General features: G+C 51.9%; 2 protein-coding genes across 3 annotated transcripts; one reads left to right on the plus strand and one right to left on the minus strand.

The window, feature by feature from the left end:
• Positions 1 to 268: 268 nt before the first annotated feature.
• Positions 269 to 19,407, minus strand: TYW3 (tRNA-yW synthesizing protein 3 homolog). Of its 2 annotated transcripts, XM_044672413.1 has the most exons (6): positions 19,188 to 19,407; positions 16,443 to 16,523; positions 15,133 to 15,231; positions 13,795 to 13,866; positions 10,307 to 10,440; positions 269 to 660 (listed from the first exon to the last, which is right to left on the minus strand). In XM_044672413.1, the coding sequence occupies exons 1-6, from the start codon at positions 19,359 to 19,361 to the stop codon at positions 444 to 446; spliced, it is 777 nt and encodes a 258-aa protein (XP_044528348.1). In that variant the 5' UTR covers positions 19,362 to 19,407; the 3' UTR covers positions 269 to 443. The 2 variants fall into 2 exon arrangements, with proteins under 2 accessions (XP_044528348.1, XP_044528349.1); XM_044672414.1 differs by lacking the exon at positions 15,133 to 15,231 and having other exon boundaries at positions 19,188 to 19,402.
• Positions 19,408 to 19,541: 134 nt separating this feature from the next.
• Positions 19,542 to 24,800, plus strand: CRYZ (crystallin zeta). The gene is made up of 9 exons (XM_044673155.1): positions 19,542 to 19,615; positions 20,473 to 20,608; positions 20,711 to 20,863; positions 21,111 to 21,274; positions 21,597 to 21,648; positions 22,230 to 22,379; positions 24,053 to 24,154; positions 24,240 to 24,335; positions 24,495 to 24,800. The coding sequence occupies exons 2-9, from the start codon at positions 20,498 to 20,500 to the stop codon at positions 24,657 to 24,659; spliced, it is 993 nt and encodes a 330-aa protein (XP_044529090.1). The 5' UTR covers positions 19,542 to 19,615; positions 20,473 to 20,497; the 3' UTR covers positions 24,660 to 24,800.
• The last annotated feature ends 486 nt before the right edge of the window (positions 24,801 to 25,286 follow it).

The raw sequence follows: 25,286 nt of genomic DNA on the forward strand, positions 1-25,286 counted from the left end.
TCTACAGAGTAACATGGCAGCTTGTGCCATCTGAGGCCAACTTAACACTCATCGTGTCTAAAGCAAACAAGGTGACCATCCAGTGGTCCTTGCCCTAGACGTTCTATGTTCGGTTCTGGGTGCCACTTTAGGAATGAAGAGATAAGCTTGGGAGTGTCCAGAGAAAGACCACCGAGATGGTGGAGGACCTTCATTCCATGAATGCAAATAACAGGCAAAGGACCTGGGGAGGCTTGGAAAGAACTTCCACATTAACCATATGCAATCCTGTTTGCAAAACGCCTGTATTTATTAAAGACTCCATTCAAAATATAAAGTACAACTGGTAAATGTTGCCTTTATGAATTGATTTCAGAGCTTAGCAAATTAGACGACTCTTATAAAGAGCAGTAATGCACAGGGCCACGGAATCTCCTCCTGCAGAGGCATTTTCAAGTCAAATATTAATAATCTTCAGGGAAGAAGTCGAGACCGATTTCTGCATTATCCTCATCACTTTCCAAGTCCTCCTGTTTCTCTGGGCACCTCCGCTGGCCATGGGTTTTTTCTGTCTTCCTCTTCCTCCTATGAGTATACACACAATGAACTGTCTTCTTGGCCTCGGGATGCAGATCACTGGCTTCTTCCCTTTTCAGGGCCAGCTGGAGGCAGCTGTAAAACCTGCAAAGACATAAGAATCGGTCTGTTAATGGGGAATGCTCAGGAGAATGTAATGACTAAAATCGACAAAGACTGGACTATGTGGCCACGGCTGGACAAACATAAATGCTGGGCGTCAGAGGTTTCTTTCTTAGGTCTGGAGATGGAAGCCAGGGACCAAAACGCATCAGGAAAAAGAGAGAGATACAAATACCTCCCGGCCTTGACTCCAAAGAAACGATGTTCAATTCCTTCACTTGAGCTAAGAAATGATCTTGAGAGTTAGGAGTGTGTCATCATCAAATAACCTTTCACTTGACCAGGGAGATTATAGGCTTCTTTTTAAAATAATTTTTTTTTATTTTTTGGAAAAGTTTTTTCCATGGTTACATGATTCATGTTCTTGTTCTCTCTCCCCCCACACCCCAGTAGCCAACATGCATTTCCACTGGTTGTAACATGTGTCTTTGATCAAGACCTATTTCCATATTATTGATAGTTGCATTGGGGTGGTCCTTAGAGTCTACATCCCCAATCATGTTCACATCAACCCATGTGTTCAAGCCGTTGTTTTTCTTCTGTGTTTCCTCTCCTGCTGTTCCTCCTCTGAATGTGGGTAGCGTCTTTTCCACAAATCCCTCAGAATTGTCCTGGGTCATTGCATTGCTGCTAGTACAGAAATCCATTACATTCGATTTTACCACAGTGTATCCATCTCTGTGTACAATGTTCTCCTGGTTCTGCTCCTTTCATTCTGCATCAATTCCTGGAGGTCTCTCCAGTTCACATGGAATCCCTCCAGTTTATTATTCCTTTGAGCACAATAGTATTCCATCACCAGCAGATACCACAATTTGTCCAGCCATTCCCCAATGGAAGGACATTCCCTCATAGCTATAAATATTTTTGTACAAGTCTTTTTATCTATGATCTCTTTCGGGTACAAACCCAGCAGTGGTATGGCTGGATCAGAATATAGGCTTCTTGAGCCTCTCACTGAATGTATACCAGAAATTATCTATCAGCTTCTACAAAATAAGTCCTATTTCTAACTGATTTCTACTTTCAGAATTGGGTTCTCCAGGAAAAGACTGACTAGCGCCAATGAAAACCATGCCTGAGGGCTCAGCCGCTTGACCAATAAAGTATTAGTTACCCTCTGGCTTCACATCAATAATAGCAATAGCCAAATTTAAGGTTGTGTAGTGACATACCTAAGAAGTAGGAGAGCCTTTTTCATTTGGGAGATTCAGTATTTCCAATCCCATTTTTCTATCTTATATTCCTGTTTTTCATTTCCTATACCACTTTCATGCAGTGCTGAGGCATGGAGATCGGCACCATTGTGCACAGAACAGTGGGCCTGGAGTCAGGAAGACCCGAGTTCAAATCTGGAAAGTCACTTCACATCTCTGCCTCAGTTTCTTCACCTATAAAATGGGGATCATTAACAGCACCTGCCTCCCAGGGTAAAGCACCGAGCACAGTTTCGCTGTTCCTGCTATGTTGCCTAAGATGCTAAAGGTTTTCAGGGATGTGGCTCTATTGGTCCTAGAACTCACTGGTCTTTCTGTGGGGGTTGGTAAAATGACTCTTGTTCCTTTGGATTCTAACCCTCTTGAAGGAAGAGTGCCTTTAAGTCAAAAACACTGGTGTCATCTGGTCCATCTCAGTGGACAAGGGAGAGCCCTGAACTTTGGGGGAGCTGCTATTGTGAAAAGGAAAAGGCCCCCTGGATTCTTCAGACACAGCACGAGGAGAGTTTCTCCTCTTTCTGATTCTTCCAACAACTGCCATCTTGAATGGTGCCTAACCTTCACTCTTCTGCTGGTCACCCTTCACTCTTCTTTGCTGGGCTAGGATGAGGTTCGTTTTCTAGCTCTCTAGAGTGAGCCATCAGCAGGACCAAAGGACCATCTTGCCTCGGAGGGGGCTCCTTATCTCTTGCTATCCACCTCACCGCCCCCCCCCTCTGCCTCCCCAAAGGCAGAGACTATGACGCAGGGGTTTCCTTTGGGGGTCAGCACGTTCGTTCTTTCCCTGTGGTTAGCTCAACCCTCTGAACTCGGAAAGTGGCCCACGACAGACAGAACAAAGAGAGCAAGCCTAGGATCACGGCTTCCAAGGGAGGCCTGCAGAGGTCCTGGTTTGGGATTATCTCTGTTGTTAAACAGCCCCTTCCTAGAAAATGAAAGCTGTAGGTGATGCTTTACATCAAGACCCACAGAGAGGATTAACTCTCTGTGAACTATCTTGTCGATCACATGGAATAAATGCAATTCAACGCTGGCATGTCATTTACCTGCATCTAATGCTTTATCCCATGGCGGGGTGCGAGCACGACGGGGGGGCCAGACTGGAGGCTCCATGGGAACAACCTAACAGAAATCTCACTGGCTGAAAAGTCCAAGCTGCTCTCAAGAAGGGAGCCTGCCTTCCCCTCCTCTCTCCACACGCACAGGCTTTCTACCATTCTTTTTGGCTTTCCCTATTGGGCCAATTCTGCCAGCACCAATTCTGCCAGCGCCATTTTCCCCAAAAGGAGAGCTTCATGGCTGAGCTGAACCGTGCGCTTGTGACTCTGGGTTGGGCGGTGGTGGGCCCTCGGGGGGCTGCCCCCCTCTTGGGCTCAGCTTTGTGACCCCGTGTGATGGCCAGGCTGGGGGAGGCAGCCAGAGTGGCATCTGCAATGGGCGAGGGTTGCAGAGTGGAGTCCATGGGGGCTTCCACTTTACAGTTCCACTGACCATTAATGCCCAAGATGGCTGTGCTCAGGTCAATGTGTACATGTCGCCTTCAGTCAGATGGAGCTGCATCCTGTGGTACTATGCCCACCTCCTCCCCAGACTATGCCAAGGATAGTAGAAGGCCCAGAAGACTGAACTGGCCTGGGCAGCGTGAGCAGCCACTCACTCTGGCAGTGCCACTGGACTCCCCTGGATGGGGTCCCCAAGGGGATGTGGCTGACAGAAGAGTCCAAGGGCCAGAAGATGCCCCATACTGCCCAGAAATCCGATGGAGGCAGGAGGAGAGCGAGAGGCTGGCAGGGGAAGTCTTCCATTCACTCAGCTGGCAATCTTGACGGTGGCCTGACCCCTCTCTCTATCCATTCGGCATTTTTTGTTAAATGAGAATCAGTTCTCTATTCCAGGCGGGTATTTCAATGCCCCCATGCAGGTTATATTCACAAAGGGTTCCAAGGGGAGAGGAGGAGCCTTTACCTTTTCTTTTAATCACATCTGTAAGTCCCTCTCCAAAGCAGGATGGCCTAGTGAAAAGTCTGGTTCTGGAGTCAGAGGACTGCTGTGGGTTCAAATCCTGGCCCTGCTCCTTACAGCTTTTGAGATCTTGGGCAAGCCTCTGTTGTTTTATCTCTAAAATGGTCCCTGATTGGACCACATGCCAACTTAGGCCCTTAGAACATTTAAACTAGGATTCCACAATCCTGAACTGAGACGGTGAAATTATTTTCCCAATGAATACATTTATGCAGTTTCTTCATTTTTTTATGGCACAACAACATTCACAATAAAACTTCCCCCCACCCCCATTGAACCTTTCTTCTATTCCTCCAAGCTCTCTATTTCTGGTCTCCCACTATTTCTTGGCGTTTAAATCAGATTTTCTTCATCAGGGCTTTGCCTTCATTATTTTAATTTTTTTATTATGCACACTTGAATGCTCGGCTCCTTTCGCGCTGTCTGTTTGATTACAGCACTCATCAAGTTTTTATTTTTTGTCCTCGAAGAGCTATTTTTTCTTTGCATTTGGCAGAATGTATGGCGGTTCCTAAGAGCTCTCCTAATTTGTTCACGCTTTCAGAATTCCTATGTAATCTTCTAATCAGCACCTTGAAACGTTCTTTACGTTTCTCTAATTTTTTCCACTGGTGTCATATGATGAGCAGAACTCTCGACAGAACTGATCTATAATTTTAAAACTTTTAAATGATTTTTGGCATCTGAGAATCAAGTCTAACTTGACTCTGGAGCTGGTAAATATGGCCTAATTACCTTCCTGGGCTGGCCTCACTTGCCAACCACCAGGAAGTCTGCCTTGGAGCAAGGCCAGAAGGCTGAGCTGTCTGTCACCGTGAGATCACTGGGGCCAATAAATGGGAAACGTGGAGCGCGAGCAGCCCAGGAGGAGGACCCAGCCAAGGATCCCACTTGGGCGCCTGCAAGAGGAGAGGCTCTTCTCCCACTGTGGGCCTCTGCCAACTTCTGAAGGTAACACGCAAGTGGTCAGCGAGGTCAGCCGACTCCAGCAAGCACCTTCACACCCCAAGAGTTCCCTCCGCACCCGGCAGGCCGCTCAGCTGCACGGGGCCCCAAGGCCAAAGTTCTTCTGTCCAGGCCCGGCCAGCTGCCTTGAGAAGACTTTCTGCTAGTGAGAGTGGCGAAAGCCGGCCGCTGCTCATCCGTACTGAAGAGAGGAACTGGAACCAAAGCATCCAGCGAGGGCAGGCAGCATCCAACCCAGGAGAAGCCATAAAAACCCCAAATGACTGGCGTTCCAGAGGCCAGGAGTGTGCAGGCAGCGATCGGAGGCACCTGCAACCTTTGAAGTATAAAAATGAAAAATGATAGATGCTAGTATAAATATATATATTAGTATTTTAATTAAAGCCATGTTGATAGATAAAATCATTAGACCACACGCTTGTAAGCATTCAAAACTGCCGCCTCCATACTGCCTCCTAGCCAAGCGCCTACTCGCCAAAGAAGAGACCACTCCCTCCTAACCCACGAGATTTAAGCGCTCCCCTGCGTCAAGACGTCGGAAACGGAAACCAGTTGGACCATGTTGGATCACGGGAAATGTAGTTTTATACATTTCCCAAATCCACTTGTTACAATTCCCCGTGAGGTCCGGCAAAAAAAAGGTTAGTCCTTTTTTCTTTGCTGGACCTGTAAAAATAACAGCTTCTAAATTTTTCAGGAATTTGGGGATAAAGAAATAGATGAACAAATGGTTAAAATTAGACGCATTGACAAAAAACCAATTTGGGGGGCTGTCCCCCACTGGCACAACAGTGTACAATTTAAAACAATACATACAACTCAATTTCAACTCCCCATAGTTCAATCAACTGCACCCCAAAGTTCAATTTTTGGTCTTCATGGTACAGTGAAGGCTTTTCAGACATCTTCATGGTGTCTTCACCAAAACAAGTTCGTCATCTGGATTCTGGGGAGATGGCAAGGTCCTTATCCTGAAATTATTCTCAAAAGAATTTAAACTTTACATTATAGATTACAAAACATACATTTTCTTCTAAGATTTTATATAATTCCCCGTGAAATTACTCCTAAAAGAGTTAAATAAATATACATATATTTTCACATTATCGAATTTTAAAAAACTTAACAGATATCCCCGTGAGGTAATTCTTAAACACACCTTTTTTCTAAAAAAGGGTATCTCAGGTCAGGTAAGGATGACAAAATACAAAGAATAGAATTCAAGAAAAAAGATGAAAAATTAACTTGTGAAATGAAATGTAAAATGTGCAAAAAAAAATCTGGGGAAAATAAACTTAGACCTTTGAATGAAGGTCTAATTAAAGTGAATTCAACAGTGTGCAATTACCCATTCAGGGCCAGGACTTAAGGAAAATGTCTCTCTCTGATCTGACTTATCATCAGCTTTTTAGGGAAGTGAGCCAAGTAAATAACCAATCTTAGGTGCTTTCTAGGAATCTAAGTCGAGGGGACCCACGTCCTCTAAAGTTTTAGAAAAGACTGGGACTCCAGGACTCAAACCCAATTTCAAGCCCTAATGTATTGGCATAGAACTGCTATTTTGCAGATCTTAGTCAGTCAAGTCTCTGACCATGTGCTTTCTTTAGCACTATTAATGGCTTTCATATTCCCTTCTGGAATCAGAGAGGCATTTAAATCACAGTCCTATAGGCTCAGGTATTTGCTGTAGAATCAGAAAAAGGATAAATAATGATTATATATGTACTTCCAGTACAAGATGAGAAAAAGGGAAAATCAATTTCTCTCATTAGAAAAATGTTTTAAAAATCAAAAAAAAAATATATATATATAGCTTAGAACTAGAAGGGTTATGTTACCTAAATGAGACTTTCTGTGAGAGAAAGTGGGTTTTACAAAATAGCAGATTCACAATGCACATTCAGATAGAGTACCATTATTTCCAATAGCACATTTTAAAACAATAAATGATGTTCAAAATCATATACTTGTTACAACTTTTAACCCTTGGCAAATGCTGTTATTGCTTCCATAGCAAAATGTGATATTTAAAAAAAAAACCTTCTGGTATAATCATCCTCAGATAAGAATATACAGGAGCTCCTTGGCTTCCTGTTTTAAAAAAAATCCTGGATAGGAATGCTTCTACCCATTTAAGGCAATAATATCTCTCATAATAAAATATATAAGCTTTATCCTATAAGACAACAATTTCTTAAGGATTTAAAGTAAAAGTTAAAAAAGATCTCTTGTAAAATTACAAGGTAATATTTAAAGCATGGAAACCTTCAAGGTTCTTTGCAATTACCAAGACAGAATAAATTTTAAAAAGACATGTGCTCTATAAGATGTTCATAGGTGGCACATATAACCGCATTGCTTCTGATACAGTAAGCTTTTAAGTAAATTAGGAAATATAATAACATCATAAGCAGTAACTTCATTAGCTTAAAATGATTCAGTGCAACAGGAAAATCAACTAAATAAGCAAGATTAATTTACAAAACTAATTAGCAAAATACAGTAAGATACAGTCTTTTTAAAACAGAAATAAAGCTCATTCAGTTCCGAGGTTTTAAAAGTTCACCCCTGATTTCAATTTAAGGTTCTTTTGATTGAGTTCTGCTGAGTTTAAGGTTTTTTTTTTTTTTTATCACCAGTCTTTGCTATCAGTTCAAAGTTCTGAGCAGGTATGGGGTGAATAGGCTTCCCCTAAGTTCAGTTTTTTTAATAATCGCAAAAGTTTGAATAGGCCAAGCGCCTGAGAGGTTCAGATGCTAGGTCCACGTGGGCTTGGGGTTAGAGAAAAGCTCAGGAAAACTACCCACGTGTAGAGTCTGTGTGGGTTGGGGTTGCCTAATTAGGTCTTTAGAGAAACACGTGGAAGGCTAGAAATAGGGAGAAAGGGGAATATACCCAAATGGTTTGCGTCAGAGCTGAAGCAGTCTCTGGAGGTCTCGATCTCAGCAAAGGCGGCAGGTCTGGGTTCCTTCCCGGAAATCTCAGGTTCTGGAGCTCGGGGTTGAAGGCTGGAAGCGGTCAGGATCAGCAGCAGCAGCAGCAGCAGCACATTGGCTGGGCTCCGGCATTTTAGTTTAAAGCCAAAAGCCCGAATCGGCTGGCCTGACCTCCCTCCCAAGGTGGCTTGGGCTGGACTGGCCGGCTGAGTCCCACTGGAGGCAAAAACGTGCTCTTGCTTTTAGCAAAAGCATGGCAAGGAAAGTCACTTTCCTTTTTTAAAAAAGTGCTCAAATGAGCTGAGCCAGGCCAAAAAGCAGGCATGGCTATCGTTAGGCTATCTGGAAGATTCGCTTCTGAGACTCTGGGTCCCAGAGCCGCATGGCTTTTTCCTCTTAGACTATCTAGAAAATTGAAAATTCTATTTCCAAACTTCTGGTTGCCATAATTATAAAAATGAAAAATGATAGATGCTAGTATAAATATATATATTAGTATTTTAATTAAAGCCATGTTGATAGATAAAATCATTAGACCACGCGCTTGTAAGCATTCAAAACTGCCGCCTCCATACTGCCTCCTAGCCAAGCGCCTACTCGCCAAAGAAGAGACCACTCCCTCCTAACCCACGAGATTTAAGCGCTCCCCTGCGTCAAGACGTCGGAAACGGAAACCAGTTGGACCATGTTGGATCACGGGAAATGTAGTTTTATACATTTCCCAAATCCACTTGTTACAAAGTTACGTCATGATGTTCGAAAGAGAAATTCTGCTGAAGCCCAGTCAGGAGGCTCTTTGGGAGCTTTTGCTTTCTTTGGGTCTGTGCTCTGCTCACCTGGCCGAAGGAACCCCTTTCTCTCTCATTTTTGTTATTATTAAATCCTTTAAGTTCAAATACCAGGATTATTCATTCAATTTTATTCTCACAGGAGGCAGCATTTGGATAAAGCCGACGAAGAGCTGAGAAACCACCCCGAGAATGATGATGGCTTTCCTAAGAAAGGCCAGTGGGGGCTGCCATCAGGGTCTCCAGCGGGCCTTGGGCTGTAGGGGCAGGTAGCCGTGGACAGTCGCTGACCGGGGCCTCCTCGTGACCTGGGCTTCAGCACATTTAAAAACGATACACACCTGTGCACTGAAGCATGGCTGGACACATGGATGAGGGGTTTTGGCCAGCGTACCAGACATGGGTCTGGCCTGGGAGTGAGTGCCCTGCCAGTGGGGAGGCCTGAGGGAAGTTACTTCACCTATCAGGTGAAGGGCTGGGCCAGGCCTCCTCCAAGTTCCTGCTCATCTGTGGTTCCAGTCCCATCCCTCCATCCAAAATGGCAGCCAGGCAATCACCAATGGAAAGAAAGTCTAAGTCTGCCCTTGGCCTTGACCAGGCCTTTTTTGCCCAACCCAACCTCAAATCCCCTACTATGGTCCTATTTATTTGTCCATCTTTGGTTTGGGAGGAAGTGAGGGACAAGAGACAGTGGCCTAGGGCTGTGAAGATGGGTTTAGTTCTCCCCTGCCTGCTTTTACATTGAATCGCCAGAAGCTCCACACCCCCACTTCATGCTTAAGTTGGGGGAGGTCCACAACCCACGCGCTAAACTGGGTGACAACTCAGAAATGACCGAGTGCCTCCTGGGCAGTCCTAAGAAAATTCTAAAACTGTGATCGGTCCCCGTAAAGTAGGGGAAGGCACAGGAAGGGACACAAAGAAGGGTCTTTAAAAGGAGTTGCAACTTCCTGTGACTAGCTCTTTCTCCTTTGAACTTGGCCTTGGAGGGTCTCAGGTGTGGGACCTTGGACTGCTCTTGGATCTTCCTTTAGGACTACCACGTGGGTGAGTGAAAAGGCTGGCTCCTTTCCTGGCTCCTGGAGGGCCCAGCATCCATCTTGGAGGAGGAGGTCTTGTGGCTGGAACCCTTGCTTTATTCACCACCAGAATCTCTGACTCGGGGTCCTCCGGTGGAGGTTAACAAGCCCTGCCTGGTTCAAACTGGGCCGGAGTAATTATCTAGTGTGATAGGACAGATACCTTCTCTACCCTCCCTCTCCTCTCTCAACCTTACTCTTTCCCTCTCTATTTTATACATAAATTGCTCTAAAGTCATTCTGACTTGAGGAATAATTTCGGCGACCACATTTCTCTTATAGTTAGTCCAACCTTAATTTTTAACCCTTACAGGACCCAGGATCCCCCAGCCAGCAAGCATCAGGGCCTTGAACTCAGATCTTCTAAGCGCCAGGGCTGACCACTCTCCATGAGGCCACACCACCCTCTGCTCCTGAAATAGGGGAATTTGGAGGCATTCTTCCTGCCCATCAGAATCGAGGGAGAAAGCCCAAGGGGCTGTTCCTGTGGCCACCTTTCTCCAGGCTCTTTTCTTACCTGGCTTGTGAATGAACTGATGAGTAAACTTCTCTAGGGGTAAGGCATATGAATCCTTATTTTAAAAGTTTTGGGATAGTGTGGAAGGATCTAAAGAAAATACCTTTCAATTCTTTTCTTGTTTTCTTCCATTTTCTGATTGGCAATTTTCAACAAGAAATCAATATATTCCTCAGTCACCATCAGCCTTCCCTTGTGGCTCAGTGGAACTTCCAGGCCATGTGTACTCCGGACGGCCTAGGAACAAAAAGCAGTTTGGAGTGGTCAGGAAAAATGCCCCCAGCCGGGGGCTGTGAAGGGTATACGGGTCTGACGAGGCAGCATGAAAGGGCATCAGGAAGGTGTGTCTGCAAGGGGCCATTTCCAGACGAGGGCTCGCTCCCCCCAAGCCTGGGTCTGGGAAGCAGGTGAAGCCCCAAAGCCCCTCACTGGGATGGTGTTTGACTCAGAAGGGCTTAGAAAGCTCTTAGGGACCATCTGAAGGAAAAGGGGATAATCCCCAGCAAAGTCCTCGAGGGAACCCAGGAAGCCACAGACCAGATGGGCCCAACTGGGCTGAGGAGCTGGAATAGAGGGCCTCTGAAAGCTCGCATCACAATGCCCAACTCGACCAACCAAGCCATGGGCTCAGACTGCGCAAACAGGCCTTGATCAAGAAGACAACCCTGCCTTCAAGGAGTTGTTGGCGAACTCCTGGAGGGGGCAACATGGGCACAGAGCGGGACACAAGAGTGCCACCCAGAGGACTGGCAGCCGGGGATCACATGGAACCTCATGCAGTTGTCTCAGAAAAAGCCAAGGATTCTAAGTGGTTGGGGGAGAACATTCCAGGCATGGAGGCCAGCCTCTACCATTGTATGGAGATGGAATGGGAGGGTCAGTTGTAGCAGGAATGGCAGGGCTGTTGAGAAATGTGGGAGAAATCTGAAAAGACAGGAAAGGGCCATGGTGGGGAGAGCCACAGCCCTGAGGAGCAGGCACGCAGCGAGGCAGAGCTAGTCTTTAGGAGAATCCCTCTCGGGGCTCAGCAGAGAAAATGGCAGTCTAGAGGCAGGGGCACCAATTGGGAGGTGGGCCCGGATGAGGGCCATGGCCAGGTGAATGGAGCTGAGGGGACACGGAGAAGTCTTGTGTGGAAACAAAGGCATGGCAGCAGCCTCCAAAATGTCTTTTGGATAGTCCAAAGGAGAAGGTGCCCAATTCGAAAGTGTGTGTGCACGATTATAAATATCATCCAATATGCGGACTGAGCTTCTATTTGCTCAAGGGGTCCCCACTTTGGGCAATATTGTAACGTGAACAGTCTAAGGAAATGCCTCTTGGGCAAACTGACGGCTGATTAGGGTAGCAGAGGGCATAGTCACGGGCCAGAAGAAGGCAGCAAAGGCAGAACCCTCGACACTCCCAGGCGCTGGGGATGCCCAGGGATGGCCTGGTCAGGAGAGGCCTCTGGAGCTGAGCCAGAAGCAGTCTGAGGGCAACTGAGGGCTTGTGGGGACACTGCCTGCTTGGAGGGACCGTGCCAGTGCTGTCCAGAGAAGAGCAGGAAATTGGGCGCAAAGGGAGGTATGTGAGCAGGGAGGAGGCACTGAAGGTCAAGTCTTGGAGGAGGCTGCATGTTCCTCTGCTCTCTCTGCATCTAAGCTCAGGGCTTTCCCCTTCTGCCGTTGGCCCTCTGGAGCCATTTCCCTCCTGGGGCCCATGATTGGTGTGAGGACAACCTGGCACTTTGGTGCCGTCTCTGTGGCCCCTGGAGACATGCAGAGTCTTAGGTACATCTCCCATTTGGTGCTCCCACCCACCCTGGGAGAAAAGCACTGGCAGTCAGTCACTAAGGAGCAATTAAGGAATGAAGGAATGAAGGAGGAGAAGGAGGAGGAGGAGGAGGAGGAGGAGGAGGAGGAGGAGGAGGAGGAGGAGGAGGATAATGCGGCTCTTTCTACGGTGCCTCCTGTGTGGCACGCACTGGGCTAAGCCCTTTTCATATGTTCTGTCGCTGAATCCTCATGACAGTGGAAGTGGAGCCGGTTATTATCCCATTTTACAGATGAGGAAACCGAGGCAGGCAGAGGTCTGGTGACTCGTTCAGGGTTGCCTAAGGAGTCAGAGTCTGAGGCTGGGCCTGAACTCTAGGCACGGTGGTGTCCCCCAGCGGCCTTTATGTGGGGACACTTTATGTGCACCTACTTGGAGACGAGTGCAAAGGGCCAAGAAGCCGAAGGGGAGAGAGCCCTGCCCTTAGGAGTTTAGTCCCTCCCGGGCAAACAGGCCCCTAATGAGTGCTTAATAAAGAAGACCCTGGGGGCACCTGGGCAACAGGAAAGGTGGCAGCCCCCAGGCTCTGGCATCCTTCCTGGCAGAACCTTCTCTGGGGGTGAGGACCCCCTCAAACCAAAGGCAGCGGGCTGGCAGGGGCTTTAGGGGCCTTGGCAGCACAACCCCAGGGAGGCCGGGGGTGCTCCCAAGAGAGTGTGGTCAGGATGGGAAGCCTGAATCTGGGCCACCTCACACGATCTCCCATCCCCCAGGCTGAGAGCAGGCATCCTAGGCAGTACTGTCCAATGGGGAAACTGAGGCTGGGGCACACAGCTAGCTTGGCCTTGGGCTCCAGCTCCTGGGCCCTCTCAAGAACAGACTGGGTTATACATCCCCGCGGTGGCTACGGTGCTCTGCCCATAACTGGCGCTCCGCCATCTTCTACTGCATGAAATACTGGAGCGAGGCCAGTCAAAACCAGTGGCTGGACATCTGGCAGGGACTCTGGGGCACTGGAAGGGGTTCTTTACCCACGTGCTCAAGTGTCTCCTTTGGAGCCTGGGCAAAGGCAGAGGTGACTCGTTTATCCAGGGGGCACATGCTAAGACGGAGGGAGGATAAAGGCCAGGAGGAGGGAATGAGGAGAAAGGTAAAGGCTGGCCTTTGGGCTTAAAAATCAGCCTACTAAGTCACCTAATGGGAAAGTGGGGCAAGGAATGCAGGGGAGCCAGGGGCCAGGCTCCCCAGACACTCGTCCATGGCCCACCCTTAGGGCTCTTCTGCCCAGGAATCGATACTCAGTATTCAGCATCAGCTCTAAGACCGAAGGTAAGAGTCTCAGTGGGCTGTAAAAACAAGCTCCCCCCATATTCTGTGGAACGCTCAGCTCATCGTCCTCTCTAGCCAGACCATACCGAGGATGGGGGCCCAGCGTCCCGCCTTCGCAAAGGAGACGTCTCACGGAGGAGGGCAGCCGGGCGTGAAGGGCCTCGAAACCGTCACATACGAGGGATGATAAAAGGAATTTGGGGGAGCTGGGCTTGTACAGCTGGAGTTAGGCAAGTTAGGCTTGCCCAGAGGCTGCCAGGGGACAAGGATGGATGGCTGAACATGCTGAATCACCAGTTTTGGGGGGCCATTGGTAAACGCCACCCCAGCAAAGGGGCCTCAGGAGGCCAGGGACCCCTCAGAGAGAGCTTCAGGCCATGGCTGGGGTGGAGGGTTCTGGAGGCCCCTGCCAACTCGGGGAGCCACCGTCTCAGGCCCTGCCTTCTTCTTGAAGATTACTTGTGGAAGTCCCACCTGACAGTTCAGACACACAAAGGATCCTCTTACCAGCACCGTCTTCCCTTTTTTTCCAACTGTTATGCCAGAATTCCTAAATCCAGAATCTATGGCCACCGAATGCTGTGGGAAAAGAAGACGACGATGACTTGGCGATTCTCCTCCTCTGCCTATATTTAGCTCAGCCAAAGGGCCAACGTCTAGCTTCCATTTCCAGGGTTCATTAACAGACAACAAGTCCACAACTTAGATTCTGCTCCAAAGCAACTATTCTAGCGTTTCTGTGGGAAACCAGAGAGTGACAAATTTGGAAATGTCCAGAAGAGGAGGTTCTACAAACTGACACCCACTACAGGCGGGGCATCAGCTTGGGGCCACTTCCATTTATTTTTCTTGATTTTGTCCCTTCCCTCTCCTCTTTCCCCTCTCCCCATCTGGCCCTTCCTCCCCCGCCTTGGAGCCATTTCTTAACGAACACGACTGCATTTTCTCAAATTCGTTATTGCAGTCCCCTAACAATCAGTACCAGCAAAAGTTTTCTCATCCAGAAAAAGAGGGAGCCGGACAAGATGACCGCAAACTCCCTCCTTGCTCTAAATTCGAAATGACTTTACAATAACTTTAGCAGGGGCTGCCAGGCCCAAAGAAAGCAAACAGAGGCTCCAAATGATGCTGAGCCCTAATTGTTAAAGGAGACCCAGTGAGACTTGGACATTTCGCTAAACCAAGAACCCCTAAGAGGTCACCATCTTATAGAAATCAGGGATGGACATGACCAGTCAAGGGAACCCTTCCAAAGAGTAGAGCTGCCCTCACAGCCTTCTTCCTTGTTACACCTCCTGCCCCATGCCTCACTTTTTTGGACAAAAGACGTGACTGGAGTTAGCTAGTGACAGACATGAGTTGGGGGACCAGCGCTGAGGGGAGGTTTGTTAGAAGGTGGGTCTCAGGCTGGGCCCTGGACTCCACAGAGGCCAGCCAGGGAAGGGGGTTAGGCTGGGCACTGGCCACTGCATTCCTGAGTCTCCAACTCAGCCCTCTAATTTACTCAGGCCACATAGTCAGCTTATGAGGCCACTTGGCCTTGCACATTACAGAATGTGTAAAAAAAGAAAATGAGCAATCAGATGAAAGCAGGAGGCCAAAATTTTAAGGCTGCTCACCCCTCAAAGAGGAGGAGGCTCATTTTATGAGCCCTGTTCCCGGGATTTCCCATGCACAGAAAACCAAAGATTCAGGCCTGACCACCAGAGAGGGGAGGCTGCCCCAGGGCCAGAGGACCCAGTTTAAGGAGCTGGTGACTAACCCTCTTCCTCTCAAGAGTCAGGCCAAAACACCACCACTCACACCCATTCCCCATTAGCCCCAAGGGCCAAGGCTCCGTTTTACCAGGACTTGGGCATCCTGCAGCTGCCGACACTGGACATGAAGGATGAAGGGCTCAAATTTCAGCACGGCATCTCCTTGGGCTTTCTTCAGGGCTGAGAGCTAGAACAAGGCCAAGTGTGGGTGAGACAAACATGCGCCTCGTGTTCTTCCAGGGAGAGATGGGGAAGGGGTGCTCTGCCTGCCTTTTGTTTCCAAACTAGCAGCACCCTCCATTTTCCCCCAAATCTCCTGTGTCTCCTACTCCCCACCTCCATAAATCCTCTGAGCATTGCCTAGATACTGTGAGCAGCAGCAAACTGAGCAGATCATGACTTAAAATGGGCTGGGGTTACCCTGGCCCGCAGTGTACCACAAGACTCTTGGTTCTAGAGCAGGGCACTGTGTATTGGGTTCCTCAGGAAACAAATTTTTAAAAATCAGATTTCATGTATTATTTCAGACATATAATTGTTAAAATTTAAAGTTTCCAAGAGGAAGGCATGAAGAGGGCTGCATGGGCCTGGGATTCCATTGGTTTTTAGGGACTCCCATCTACTAACACTGGCCAATCTCTTCTCAGACACTTGTCCTCTGAGAGGGACCCTTTGTGCCAGAAGGGCACGTCAGCTCTAGCCACAGCAGTGCATGTCCATGCAGGATTCTGAGAAAGTACAAAATGTTAAGAAGCCAGTTGTCATACAAAAAACCAAATTTCAGTCATTTGATGTCAGGATCATTCTTTTCTTTTTGGAAAACTTGGGAAACAGTTCTCTCTAATCTTGTGCTTATGCTGTCAGTCTATCTGTCTTTCCCTTTCCCCCTCCCACCTCTCCCCTTGCCCCTTCTCTCTTTCTCCTTCCTCTCCCTGTTTCTCCTTTAGTTTCTCTTTCCCTCTTGTCTCTCCATCTCTTCCTTTCTCTTTTCCCCTCCTTTCCTACTCCTCTTTCTATATATCCCCCTCTCTTTCTTCTCTTAATTTCTCCTTCCCACCTCTCTCCTTCTCTGTCTCTCCCTCCTCCACTCCATCTCTCCCAATCTCTGTCTCTTTCTTGTTCTTCAGGACCATAAAAGATTATTCCTAGTGGCTGAAAAACCATCTTTGCTCCTTCTTTCAATTCCTTAGGGTCTAGCCCATGTGGGTCCATCATGTATCCCCTCCCACCCTCAGCGTGCTGGAGTCAGTCTGCAGGAGAAAGCTCTTGGGCCTTGGCTACACTCCTGGTGCCTGTGAACAGTCATTTGAGGTCACCCTGTCTTCAGTTTCAGGGTACCTGAAACTTGGGGAGGGCTAAAAAGCTTCCTGATAAGTCCAGGCATAGGTATGTCCTTACCAGGTCATCCTTGGCACAGAATTGATGGGTCACCAGCAGCCAGGAACAGTTTTGCTTCTGGATTTTACAGCCATTGGTGCTCTAAAGGAAGAAGACATAGCTTTATAGGAATGACTAAAGCACCCTTAAAGTTTCCCATATATGTGCTAAGAAGCATTTACTCAGTCCCTGAGAAGTCTAGGCAGTACCTAGGAGGACTCCTAATAGTTTGGATGAGTAAGGGATTCCTGAACAGCCTGCAGGGACACCATCATGGAGTAGTCCTCCTAAGTAAAATCACCCTATCTTAGGGAACAAGAGTGGAGCTGCTAATTGGAGAGGGGATCCAGGGTCAGGAGGTGCTAAGAAAGGTAAAAAGCAGGTCTGGGCTCTGATCCTCACCCACTGGGTCTAGCTCAATTCAGTTCTTTAAAAAACAGAGCACCAAGATAAATTCAGAATGGTTGAATGACTTGAATATAAAGAGGGAAACTATAAATAAGTTAAGTGAACACAGAATGGTATACCTGTCAGATCTCTGGGAAAGGAAAGATTTTAAAACCAAGCAAGAGTTAGAGAAAATTACAAAATGTAAAATAATTTCAATTACATCGAATTAAAAAGTTTTTGTACAAACAAAAACAACACAACCAAAATCAGAAGGGAAACAACAAACTGGGGAAAAATCTTTATAACAAAAAACTCTGACAGGGGTCTAATTACTCAAATATACAAGCTGTTAAATCAATTGTATAAAAATTCAAGCCATTCCCCAATTGATAAATGGGCAAGAGACATGAATAGGCAATTTTCAGATAAAGAAATCAAAACTATCAATGAGCACATGAGAAAGTTTTCTAAATCTCTAATAATTAGAGAAATGCAAATCAAAAACAACTCTGAGGTATCACCTCACACCCAGCAGATTGGCTAAAATGATAGCAGGGGAGAGTAATAAATGTTGGAGAGGATGTGGCAAAATTGGGACAGTAATGCATTGCTGGTGGAGTTGCGAACTGATCCAACCATTCTGGAGGGCAATTTGGAACTAGGCCCAAAGAGCAATAAAAGACTGCCTGCCCTTTGATCCAGCCATAGCATTGCTGGGTTTGTACTCGAAAGAGATCATAGATAAAAAGACTTGTACAAAAATATTTATAGCTGTGCTCTTTGTGGTGGCAAAAAACTGGAAAATGAGGGGATGCCCTTCAATTGGGGAATGGCTGAATAAATTGTGGTATATGCTGGTGATGGAATACTATTGTGCTCAAAGGAATAAGAACATTGTACGGTTATTTTTCTTCTGTTTCCACTCCTGCAGTTCTTCCTCTGAATGTGGGTAGTGTTCTTTTCCATAAATCCCTCAGAACTGTCCTGTGTCACTACATTGCTGCCAGTACAGAAGTCCATTACATTCGATTTTACCACAGTATATCAGCCTTTGTGTACAACGTTCTCCTGGTTCTGCTCCTTTCACTCTGCGTCACTTCCTGGAGGTCTTTCCAGTTCACATGGAATCCCTCCAGTTCTTTATTCCTTTGAGCACAATAGTATTCCATCAGCAGCAGGTATCACAATTTGTTCAGCCATTCCCTAATCAAGGGACACCCCCTCATTTTCCAGTTTTTTGCCACCACAAAAAGCACGACTATAAATATTTTTGTACAAGTCTGTTTATCTATGATCCCTTTGGGGTACAAACCCAGCAATGGTATGGCTGGATAAAAAGGGCAGGCAGTCTTTTAGTGCTCTTTGGGCATTGTTCAACTATCAATAATATGGAAACAGGTTTTGATCATATTAAAACCAGTGGAAATGCGTATTGGCTATGGGAGGGGGTGAAGGGGAAAGTAAGATCATGAATCATGTAACCATGGAAAGTTTTTCTAAAAAATAAAAAAAGGATTAAAAAAAACAGGGCAGAAAATGCTCACTGGAGGAGTTTACAAACACTGGGTGGCTCTCTGGCTCTGCCTCTCTGCACATCCCTGTCCTCTAGAAAAGCGGGGCCACAATCATCAGAGGGTCATGGCTGGCTGGAAGGCTGGAGGTCCTTTAGTTCTTCCTCTGTGTGTCCCAGGGAAGGCTGGGTTTGGGACTTTGTAGGTTACCCACATACATGTACAGGCTGATGCCTGAGCTGCTCTGGGGGCCAGGGGACTAGCCCACATGGTCCCTTCTTGGAACCTGGGATCTAGCTTCAGGACGTCCGGACAGCTTCCTAGGCCTGGTGATGCTTTAAGGAGGCCTGGGCTGCTGGCTCTGAGCTTAGAACAGCTGGAACCGGGCTTGGGCCCGGGTGAGGGAGAGGCCAGCCACAGGGGGGCACAGCGCTTCCTCTTCGGGGTGGGCACCGACCCACCTGGCCCCAAAGGAGGAGAAACTGAGGCCCAGCCATGACTTGTGGTTGCGCAGCCAGGGTCCTCGCCCGCGGGCCCTTGCACCCCGCTAAGTCCCGGAACTGCCTTCCCAGACCCTGGACTCTGCTCCAACCCGGTAAATTGCTCAATGCTGGGGGCGGGGCCCCGGGCGACCCAATCAGGGACCCTCCGAAGAGGCGGGGCCAGGGCTGGAAGAGCGGAAGTCTCCATGGTAACAGCAGCTAGGCCCAGGGGAGGCAGAGAAATGTGCGTTCGCTCCGGTCCTCCGTTGCCATGGCAACACACAGGGGTGCTTCCAGGGTAACAAGGCCCAATCCGCGCGCTTTCCATGACAACAGACACCTGAGGCAGAGAAGCAGGAGGAGGCCAGGGCCAAGTCACTCACCCCGTCCAGCAGCAAGATGCGTCCCGCACAGGAACTCCTGGTGAAGAACTCCTCTTGGCCGTTCAGGAGCTCCACCAGCTCCGCCACATCCTCGTCTATGACGCCCTGCCGGCTCAGGTCTGCCTTGCTCAGGCCCTGCGTCTTCCACTTCTGGAACTCGCCCGAGCCCTCCATGAATGCTCCCCTGACGCGAACCCCTACGTGACGTGGCAGCGGCCCCATGGGCGCAGCCATGTTGAGCGCGACGGCGGCCGCCGGGGCACAAACGGCTTCTCCGAGGCACCGGGGGCGGGGCCTCGAAACGCCGGGGGTGGGGTGAAGGGGGAGGGGAGGGGCCTCTAGGGCTGCCAGCTCCGCCCTTCGGTCCAGCAGGTCCATTTTGAGCTCTGAGAGCTCCCAGAGCTTCTGGAGTACGCGGACAAGGCTGGGTGAGCTGCGGCCTCGGGCCTCTCCCTCTTTCCCGGGCTTCTCCGGAGCCGTGGTCCGGCAGGGCGCGTGAGGCCTGCGAGGCCGGGCCTAGCCATCCTGGCCTGACCGGGTCTGGGCTCAACTGGCTGTCCTTCCCCCTTCCTGCTCCTTCCTCCCTCCCCCTCCCCCACCTGCCCCTTAGGCCCTGAGAGGGGTCCAGCCACGTGCAGCAGTTATTAGGCACCTGCCGTGTGTCCCAGAGCGAGTTCGGGCAGCCGGGGCTCCGCTCTAGAAATATGGGGAAGGCCGAGCCCCGAGTTCAAGTCCTGCTGGGGCGCTCGGCTGACCCCTCTCTAAAACGAGGGCTCTCCCTTAGGACGAGGGGGCAAGCGGGCGGCAGAGCCGGGCCTCGAATCCCCTTTTCAATTTCTAGAGCAGGTCCCTCTCCCAGCGGGCCGCTTCTGGCGGGTCGGGCGGCGACCTTTGGTCCCCTGGCTGAGCCCTTGGAGCTTGGCCCTGGAACTGACCCGAAGAGGCCCCGGGGCTTCAGGGCTCAAACCCTCGCCACCCCCCACCCCCCACCGGGCTCGGAGGGACCGCGATCAATCTGCTCCCACCCACCCACCCCACCCCCAGTGACCCTGCACAGCTGATGAGTTGGCCCCAATTTCTGGTGGGAGAGGGGGCCTGTGGGGGCTCTCTGAGGTCTTGGACCCTGACCACTGTGGAGTCCTGCCTCAGAGCTTCTTGGTTAGGGGCCCCAGGCCGGTGACTTGCTTGCTGTGCCTCAGTTTCCTCATCTGTAGAGCGGGGAGTGGTTGGGGGGAACCTAGGGAAGGGGCTCTGCCATTTCGGACTGCTGGATGTCCACCCCTAGGGCTGCGGCCGGCTGACCCGGTACCATGGCCAGCGGGCAGAAGGTGATGAACGCCATCAGGGTCCTGGAGTTCGGGGGCCCCGAGGTGCTGCGATTCCAACATGACGTCCCCATTCCTGAGGCCAAAGACAACCAGGTGGGGGCCCCTCTCGCACCAGGAAGGGCTGGGGGATGGGGGGGCTGCAGCGAGGGGGGACCCCCTCAGAGAGCCCAGCCCACAATTCCCTGCCACCCCTAGATCCTGATCAAGGTCCATGCCTGTGGCGTCAACCCCGTGGAGACCTACATCCGCTCAGGGACGTACAGCCGGGTGCCCACCCTGCCCTACACGCCGGGCAGTGACGTAGCGGGGGTCGTGGAAGCCCTGGGCCGAGGCGTGGATGGCTTCAAGGTATCCTAGGGACCCCCAGACCCTCAGCCCTGGTCTGGGCCTCGGGCTCCCCCACCTCCCCACCGGTGCCCCTTCCCCGGGGGGATGTGAGTCTGTGCCAGCAGCAGCTCTGCCACATGGCTGTGCCCAGGTACCCGCTCCCCCACCAGTGCCCCTTGGGGGGTGTCTGCCTGGGATGGCTGTGCCCGGGTACCCGCTCCCCTGCCTTCTGCCCCCTCCCTGAGGCATCCCCTTGTCCTCCCCACAGAAGGGAGACCGCGTGTTCACCACGAAGACCATCACGGGGGGCTACGCGGAGTACACAGTGGCCTCGGTGCACACAGTCTTCCCCCTGCCCGAAACCCTGAGCTTCAGCCAAGGCGCAGCCCTGGGGATCCCCTACTTCACCGCCTTCCGTGCCCTTTTCCACAAGTAGGTACCCCCCCCCACCAGTCCTTTCTGGGCTAGGGTCTGAGCCCTTTGGCCTGGGGCTCCCCCATCCCTGCTTGTGGAGGCGCCTCCCCCTGGCTTTGCCGCCATCGGAACCCTGATCCTTGAACCCACCGCTGCAGAGGGAGAGCCTGGGGGCACCCCAAGTCCAGCCACCATCCCAGTCCCCTGTCCCTTCTCTGGCCTGTCTGGGCCCTGTGAGCCACTGGACTCCAGACACCGGGGGTCATCCCGGGCTCACCCCTCAGCCCCCATTGCTGCCCCCCATCGCCGCCCCCCATCGTGGCCCTCTTCTCTAATGCAGGGCTCAGGCTAGGCCCGGAGAGACCGTCCTCGTCCACGGGGCCAGCGGTGGGGTGAGTATTCTGGGGGTGCCGGGCCTGGCCTGTGGGTGGGGGGCTGCTCCTATAGAAAGGGCAAACGAAGTGCCCAGCAGCCTCACGGGGCCCCTGAGAGCCCCCCCACCAGAGATAACTGCACAGATGGGCAGAACCAGTGGTCTAGAGGCAGCAGGCCCGGGTTCGAATCCTGTCTCAGAAGCTTGCCACCCAAGAGCCGGGCACGAGGCCCCTCCTTTCCCAGGCCCCAGTTTCCTCCTGTGGAGGCCCCTGAGGGCCCCAGCTGGAGAGGGAGGCTCTCGAGATGGCCTGAGGCCCTTCCTGCTCTGCATGGGGGCCCCGGCTGGGCCAAGGGGCTTCCACCCCAATAGCCACCTGGAGCTGGGCCCCTGCACGTGCCCATTTCTCAGATGAGGAAACCGAGGCAGAGGCTGCTATTGCCACAGTCGAATCCGGGCCTCCTTGGCTCTTGGCTGGAGCACCTCCCCCCTCGGTGGCCCCGGGGGCATCGCACAGGCCAGTGTCGGTGCCAGGCCGGACGTCACGTGGCTGAGGCCAGCGTCGCGGAGGGAGACCCGAACTGCCTTCTCTTCCCCAAGGTCGGGATAGCCACGTGCCAGATTGCCAGAGCGTACGGCCTGAAGGTCCTGGGCACGGCGGGCACCGACCAGGGCAGGAAGGTCGTCCTGAAGAGCGGCGCCCACAAGATCTTCAACCACCGAGAGGCGGGCTACGTCGACAGGATCCAGGTGGGCCTGCCCCCAGCCCCAAGAAGGGGGGCTGTGAGACGTGACCCTGGAACCCTGAGAACGGGGGGTGTGAGACGTGACCCTGGAGCTCCGAGAAGGGGGGGCTGTGAGACGTGACCCTGGAACCCCAAGAAGGGGGGCTGTGAGATATGTCCCCAGAGCCCTGAGAACGGGGGGGCTGTGAGACGTGACCCAGAACCCCAGCCCCAAGAAGGGGGGCTGTGAGACGTGACCCCGGAGCCCCAGCCCCGAGAAGGAGGGCTATGAGATGTGACCCTGGAGCCCCAAGAAGGAGGGGGGCTGTGAGATGTGACCCCAGAACCCCAAGAAGGCGGGGCTGTGAGACGTGACCCTGGAGCTCCGAGAAGGGGGGCTGTGAGATGTGACCCCAGAACCCCAAGAAGGGGGACTGTGAGACGTGACCCCAGAACCCCAAGAAGGGGGGTGTGTGAGACGTGACCCTGGAGCTCCGAGAAGGGGGGGCTGTGAGACGTGACCCCAGAACCTCAAGAAGGGGGGGCTGTGAGATGTGACCCTGGAACCCCAAGAAGGGGGGCTGTGAGATATGTCCCCAGAGCCCTGAGAACGGGGGGCTGTGAGACGTGACCCCAGAACCCCAGCCCCAAGAAGGCGGGGCTGTGAGACGTGACCCCAGAGCCCCAGCCCCGAGAAGGAGGGCTATGAGATGTGACCCCAGAGCCCCAAGAAGGAGGGGGTCTGTGAGATGTGACCCCAGAGTCCCTCCAGCTAGGCATGGCCCCTGGGGCACTGTGGGGGTGGCCAGGCTAGACTGGGGTGCGTTGGGCTCTGCCTCCCCGGGCAGAAGGGACAGGCAAGAAGGGCTTCTTGTGACGGCCTCAGAGATGGCATCGGGCACTTTGGAGCTGTGGGTCAGACAGGGAAGGAGTCAGCCATTGGTGGCCATCCTGATGGTTGTCTCTGGACGCAGATGACTGGGGGGGCCCAGGCCATTGGGCCCTTCTGTCCCTTTAGGCCCAGTTCTGCCTTCTGGGGTGGCGTCACCCCATCAGCTCCGTGGCCGGCCCTGGGCCCAGCGCTTGTCCCCTCCTCCTCATGACGTCCCTGGGAAGCGGATGCCCATTTTACTATTGAGGAGACCGAGGCGGGCAGGACAGGTGACCTGTCTAAGGCCACTCAGCTGGTCAGTGTCTCCCCCTCCGCTGTGTGGTCCCTTGGACTTGGGAAAGGAAACTCCAGGCGTGAGAGGCCAGCGGCTCTGAGGGTCCGTCCAGGAGCATGGGTGGATGGGGACTGGGCAGCCCCCTACGGCCAGGCCTGCCCGATGGCCACGTGTCCGTCCCCCTCCACAGTCCGTGGGCCTCCTCTTTTGGTGCCAGACAGACACTTGGTAGTCAGCTCGGAGACTGAGCCTCAGTTTCCCCATCTATAAAGCAGGGTTCCTAGTTTCTCGCCCCTCTCCTGGGTCAAGCCAGCTCTGAGGCCCTGCCAGGCCCGGCGTGGGCAGGGACCTCTGAACGCAGTCTTGGACGGCGTGCCGGCCTTGGGCGGGCGCCATCTTGGCCTGGCTCGGCTCCCCTTTGGAGACGGGGTCCTTGGCGCTCGCATCCCAGCAGAGGGACCGCGGTGCCGTTGCTCAGGCCTCTCGGACAGGGGTCGGGGCCTTCCTGACCGCCATCCTTGGTCTGGGGTAGAAATACGTCGGCGAAAACGGGGTGAACGTGATCATCGAGATGGTGTCCAACGTCAACCTCCACAACGACTTGCATCTTCTCTCTTATGGAGGAAGGGTGATCGTGAGTACTCGCCCTTTCCCTGGGCCCGGGGGCTGTGGTCCGGGCCGCCCCTCCCCTAACGGGAGCCCGTCTCCCTGTGCCCCAGATCGTTGGCTCCAGGGGCCCCATCGAAATCAACCCCAGGGACACCATGAAGAAGGAGATCAGCATCATTGGAATGTCCTTATATTCCTCCTCCAAGGTGAGTGCTTGCCCCCGTCCCTGCAGCCCCGAGCCCGGGCAGGCGGTCTGGGGAAGCCAGCGACCCCCTCCCCGAACGTCCGAGAGGCCGGAGTCCCGAGGGCCCCCGACCCGGGAGGTGGTGGTGTGTAGACGGGCTGAATCTCTCTCTGTGGCCCAGGAGGACTTCATGGAGACCCTGTCCGCGCTGCTGGCGGGCATCGAGTCGGGCTGGCTGCAGCCCGTGATTGGGTCTCACTACCTGCTGGAGAACGCGGCCAAGGCCCACGAGGACATCATCAAGAGCGCAGGGGCCGCGGGAAAGATGGTTCTGCTCATGGCCTGACACCGCAGCCCAGGGAGCCCTCTAGGGTGGGCCCAGGCCATTCTGCCCGCCCTGGAGCTGGGGTGGGCGCCTTTCCCGGCACCGAGTCCACCCAGGCCGTGTCTTCTTGGTCAGCCTCATCAATAAAGTAGACTATCAGTGCTTGGCTCCTGGTGTGTTTGTGCTGCTCCCCAGGCGGGATGGAAGGCCGGCCCTTGACCACAGAGTGTCCCTGCTAAGCCACACCGGCGAGCAGAACCGCTGTGTCTGGCTCTCGGCTCCAGGCCAGATGGGAAAACCAAGTACCCAGAGGGAAGGAGGCCGTACCAAAGTCCAGGGCCAAAGGGAGAGTGGCCCAAGGGGCCGGGCCTGGCCCCAGGCGCCAAGGAGGTGGATAATTATTATAAAACCAGACAGAGATCCTACGGAGAGCAAACTTTCACCCCTGACTCGGGGTTCTGGGTGGGTAACCTCTTCCGTCCATGTACTTCTGGTCAACCCTCCACTCTGGGTGCGTGCAAGGGCCATCCATCCATCTTCGGCCAAATGAAGGCCCTTTGTCAGCCCCGGGGGAGCCCCCAGGGACATCAGGAACCAGAGGAGAAGGCCCCTGGGCAAGTTGAGCAAAATAAAGATGGTGGACAACAC

The sequence above is a fragment of the Gracilinanus agilis genome, chromosome 4, assembly GCF_016433145.1.
Source record: "Gracilinanus agilis isolate LMUSP501 chromosome 4, AgileGrace, whole genome shotgun sequence".
Classification (NCBI taxonomy): domain Eukaryota; kingdom Metazoa; phylum Chordata; class Mammalia; order Didelphimorphia; family Didelphidae; genus Gracilinanus; species Gracilinanus agilis.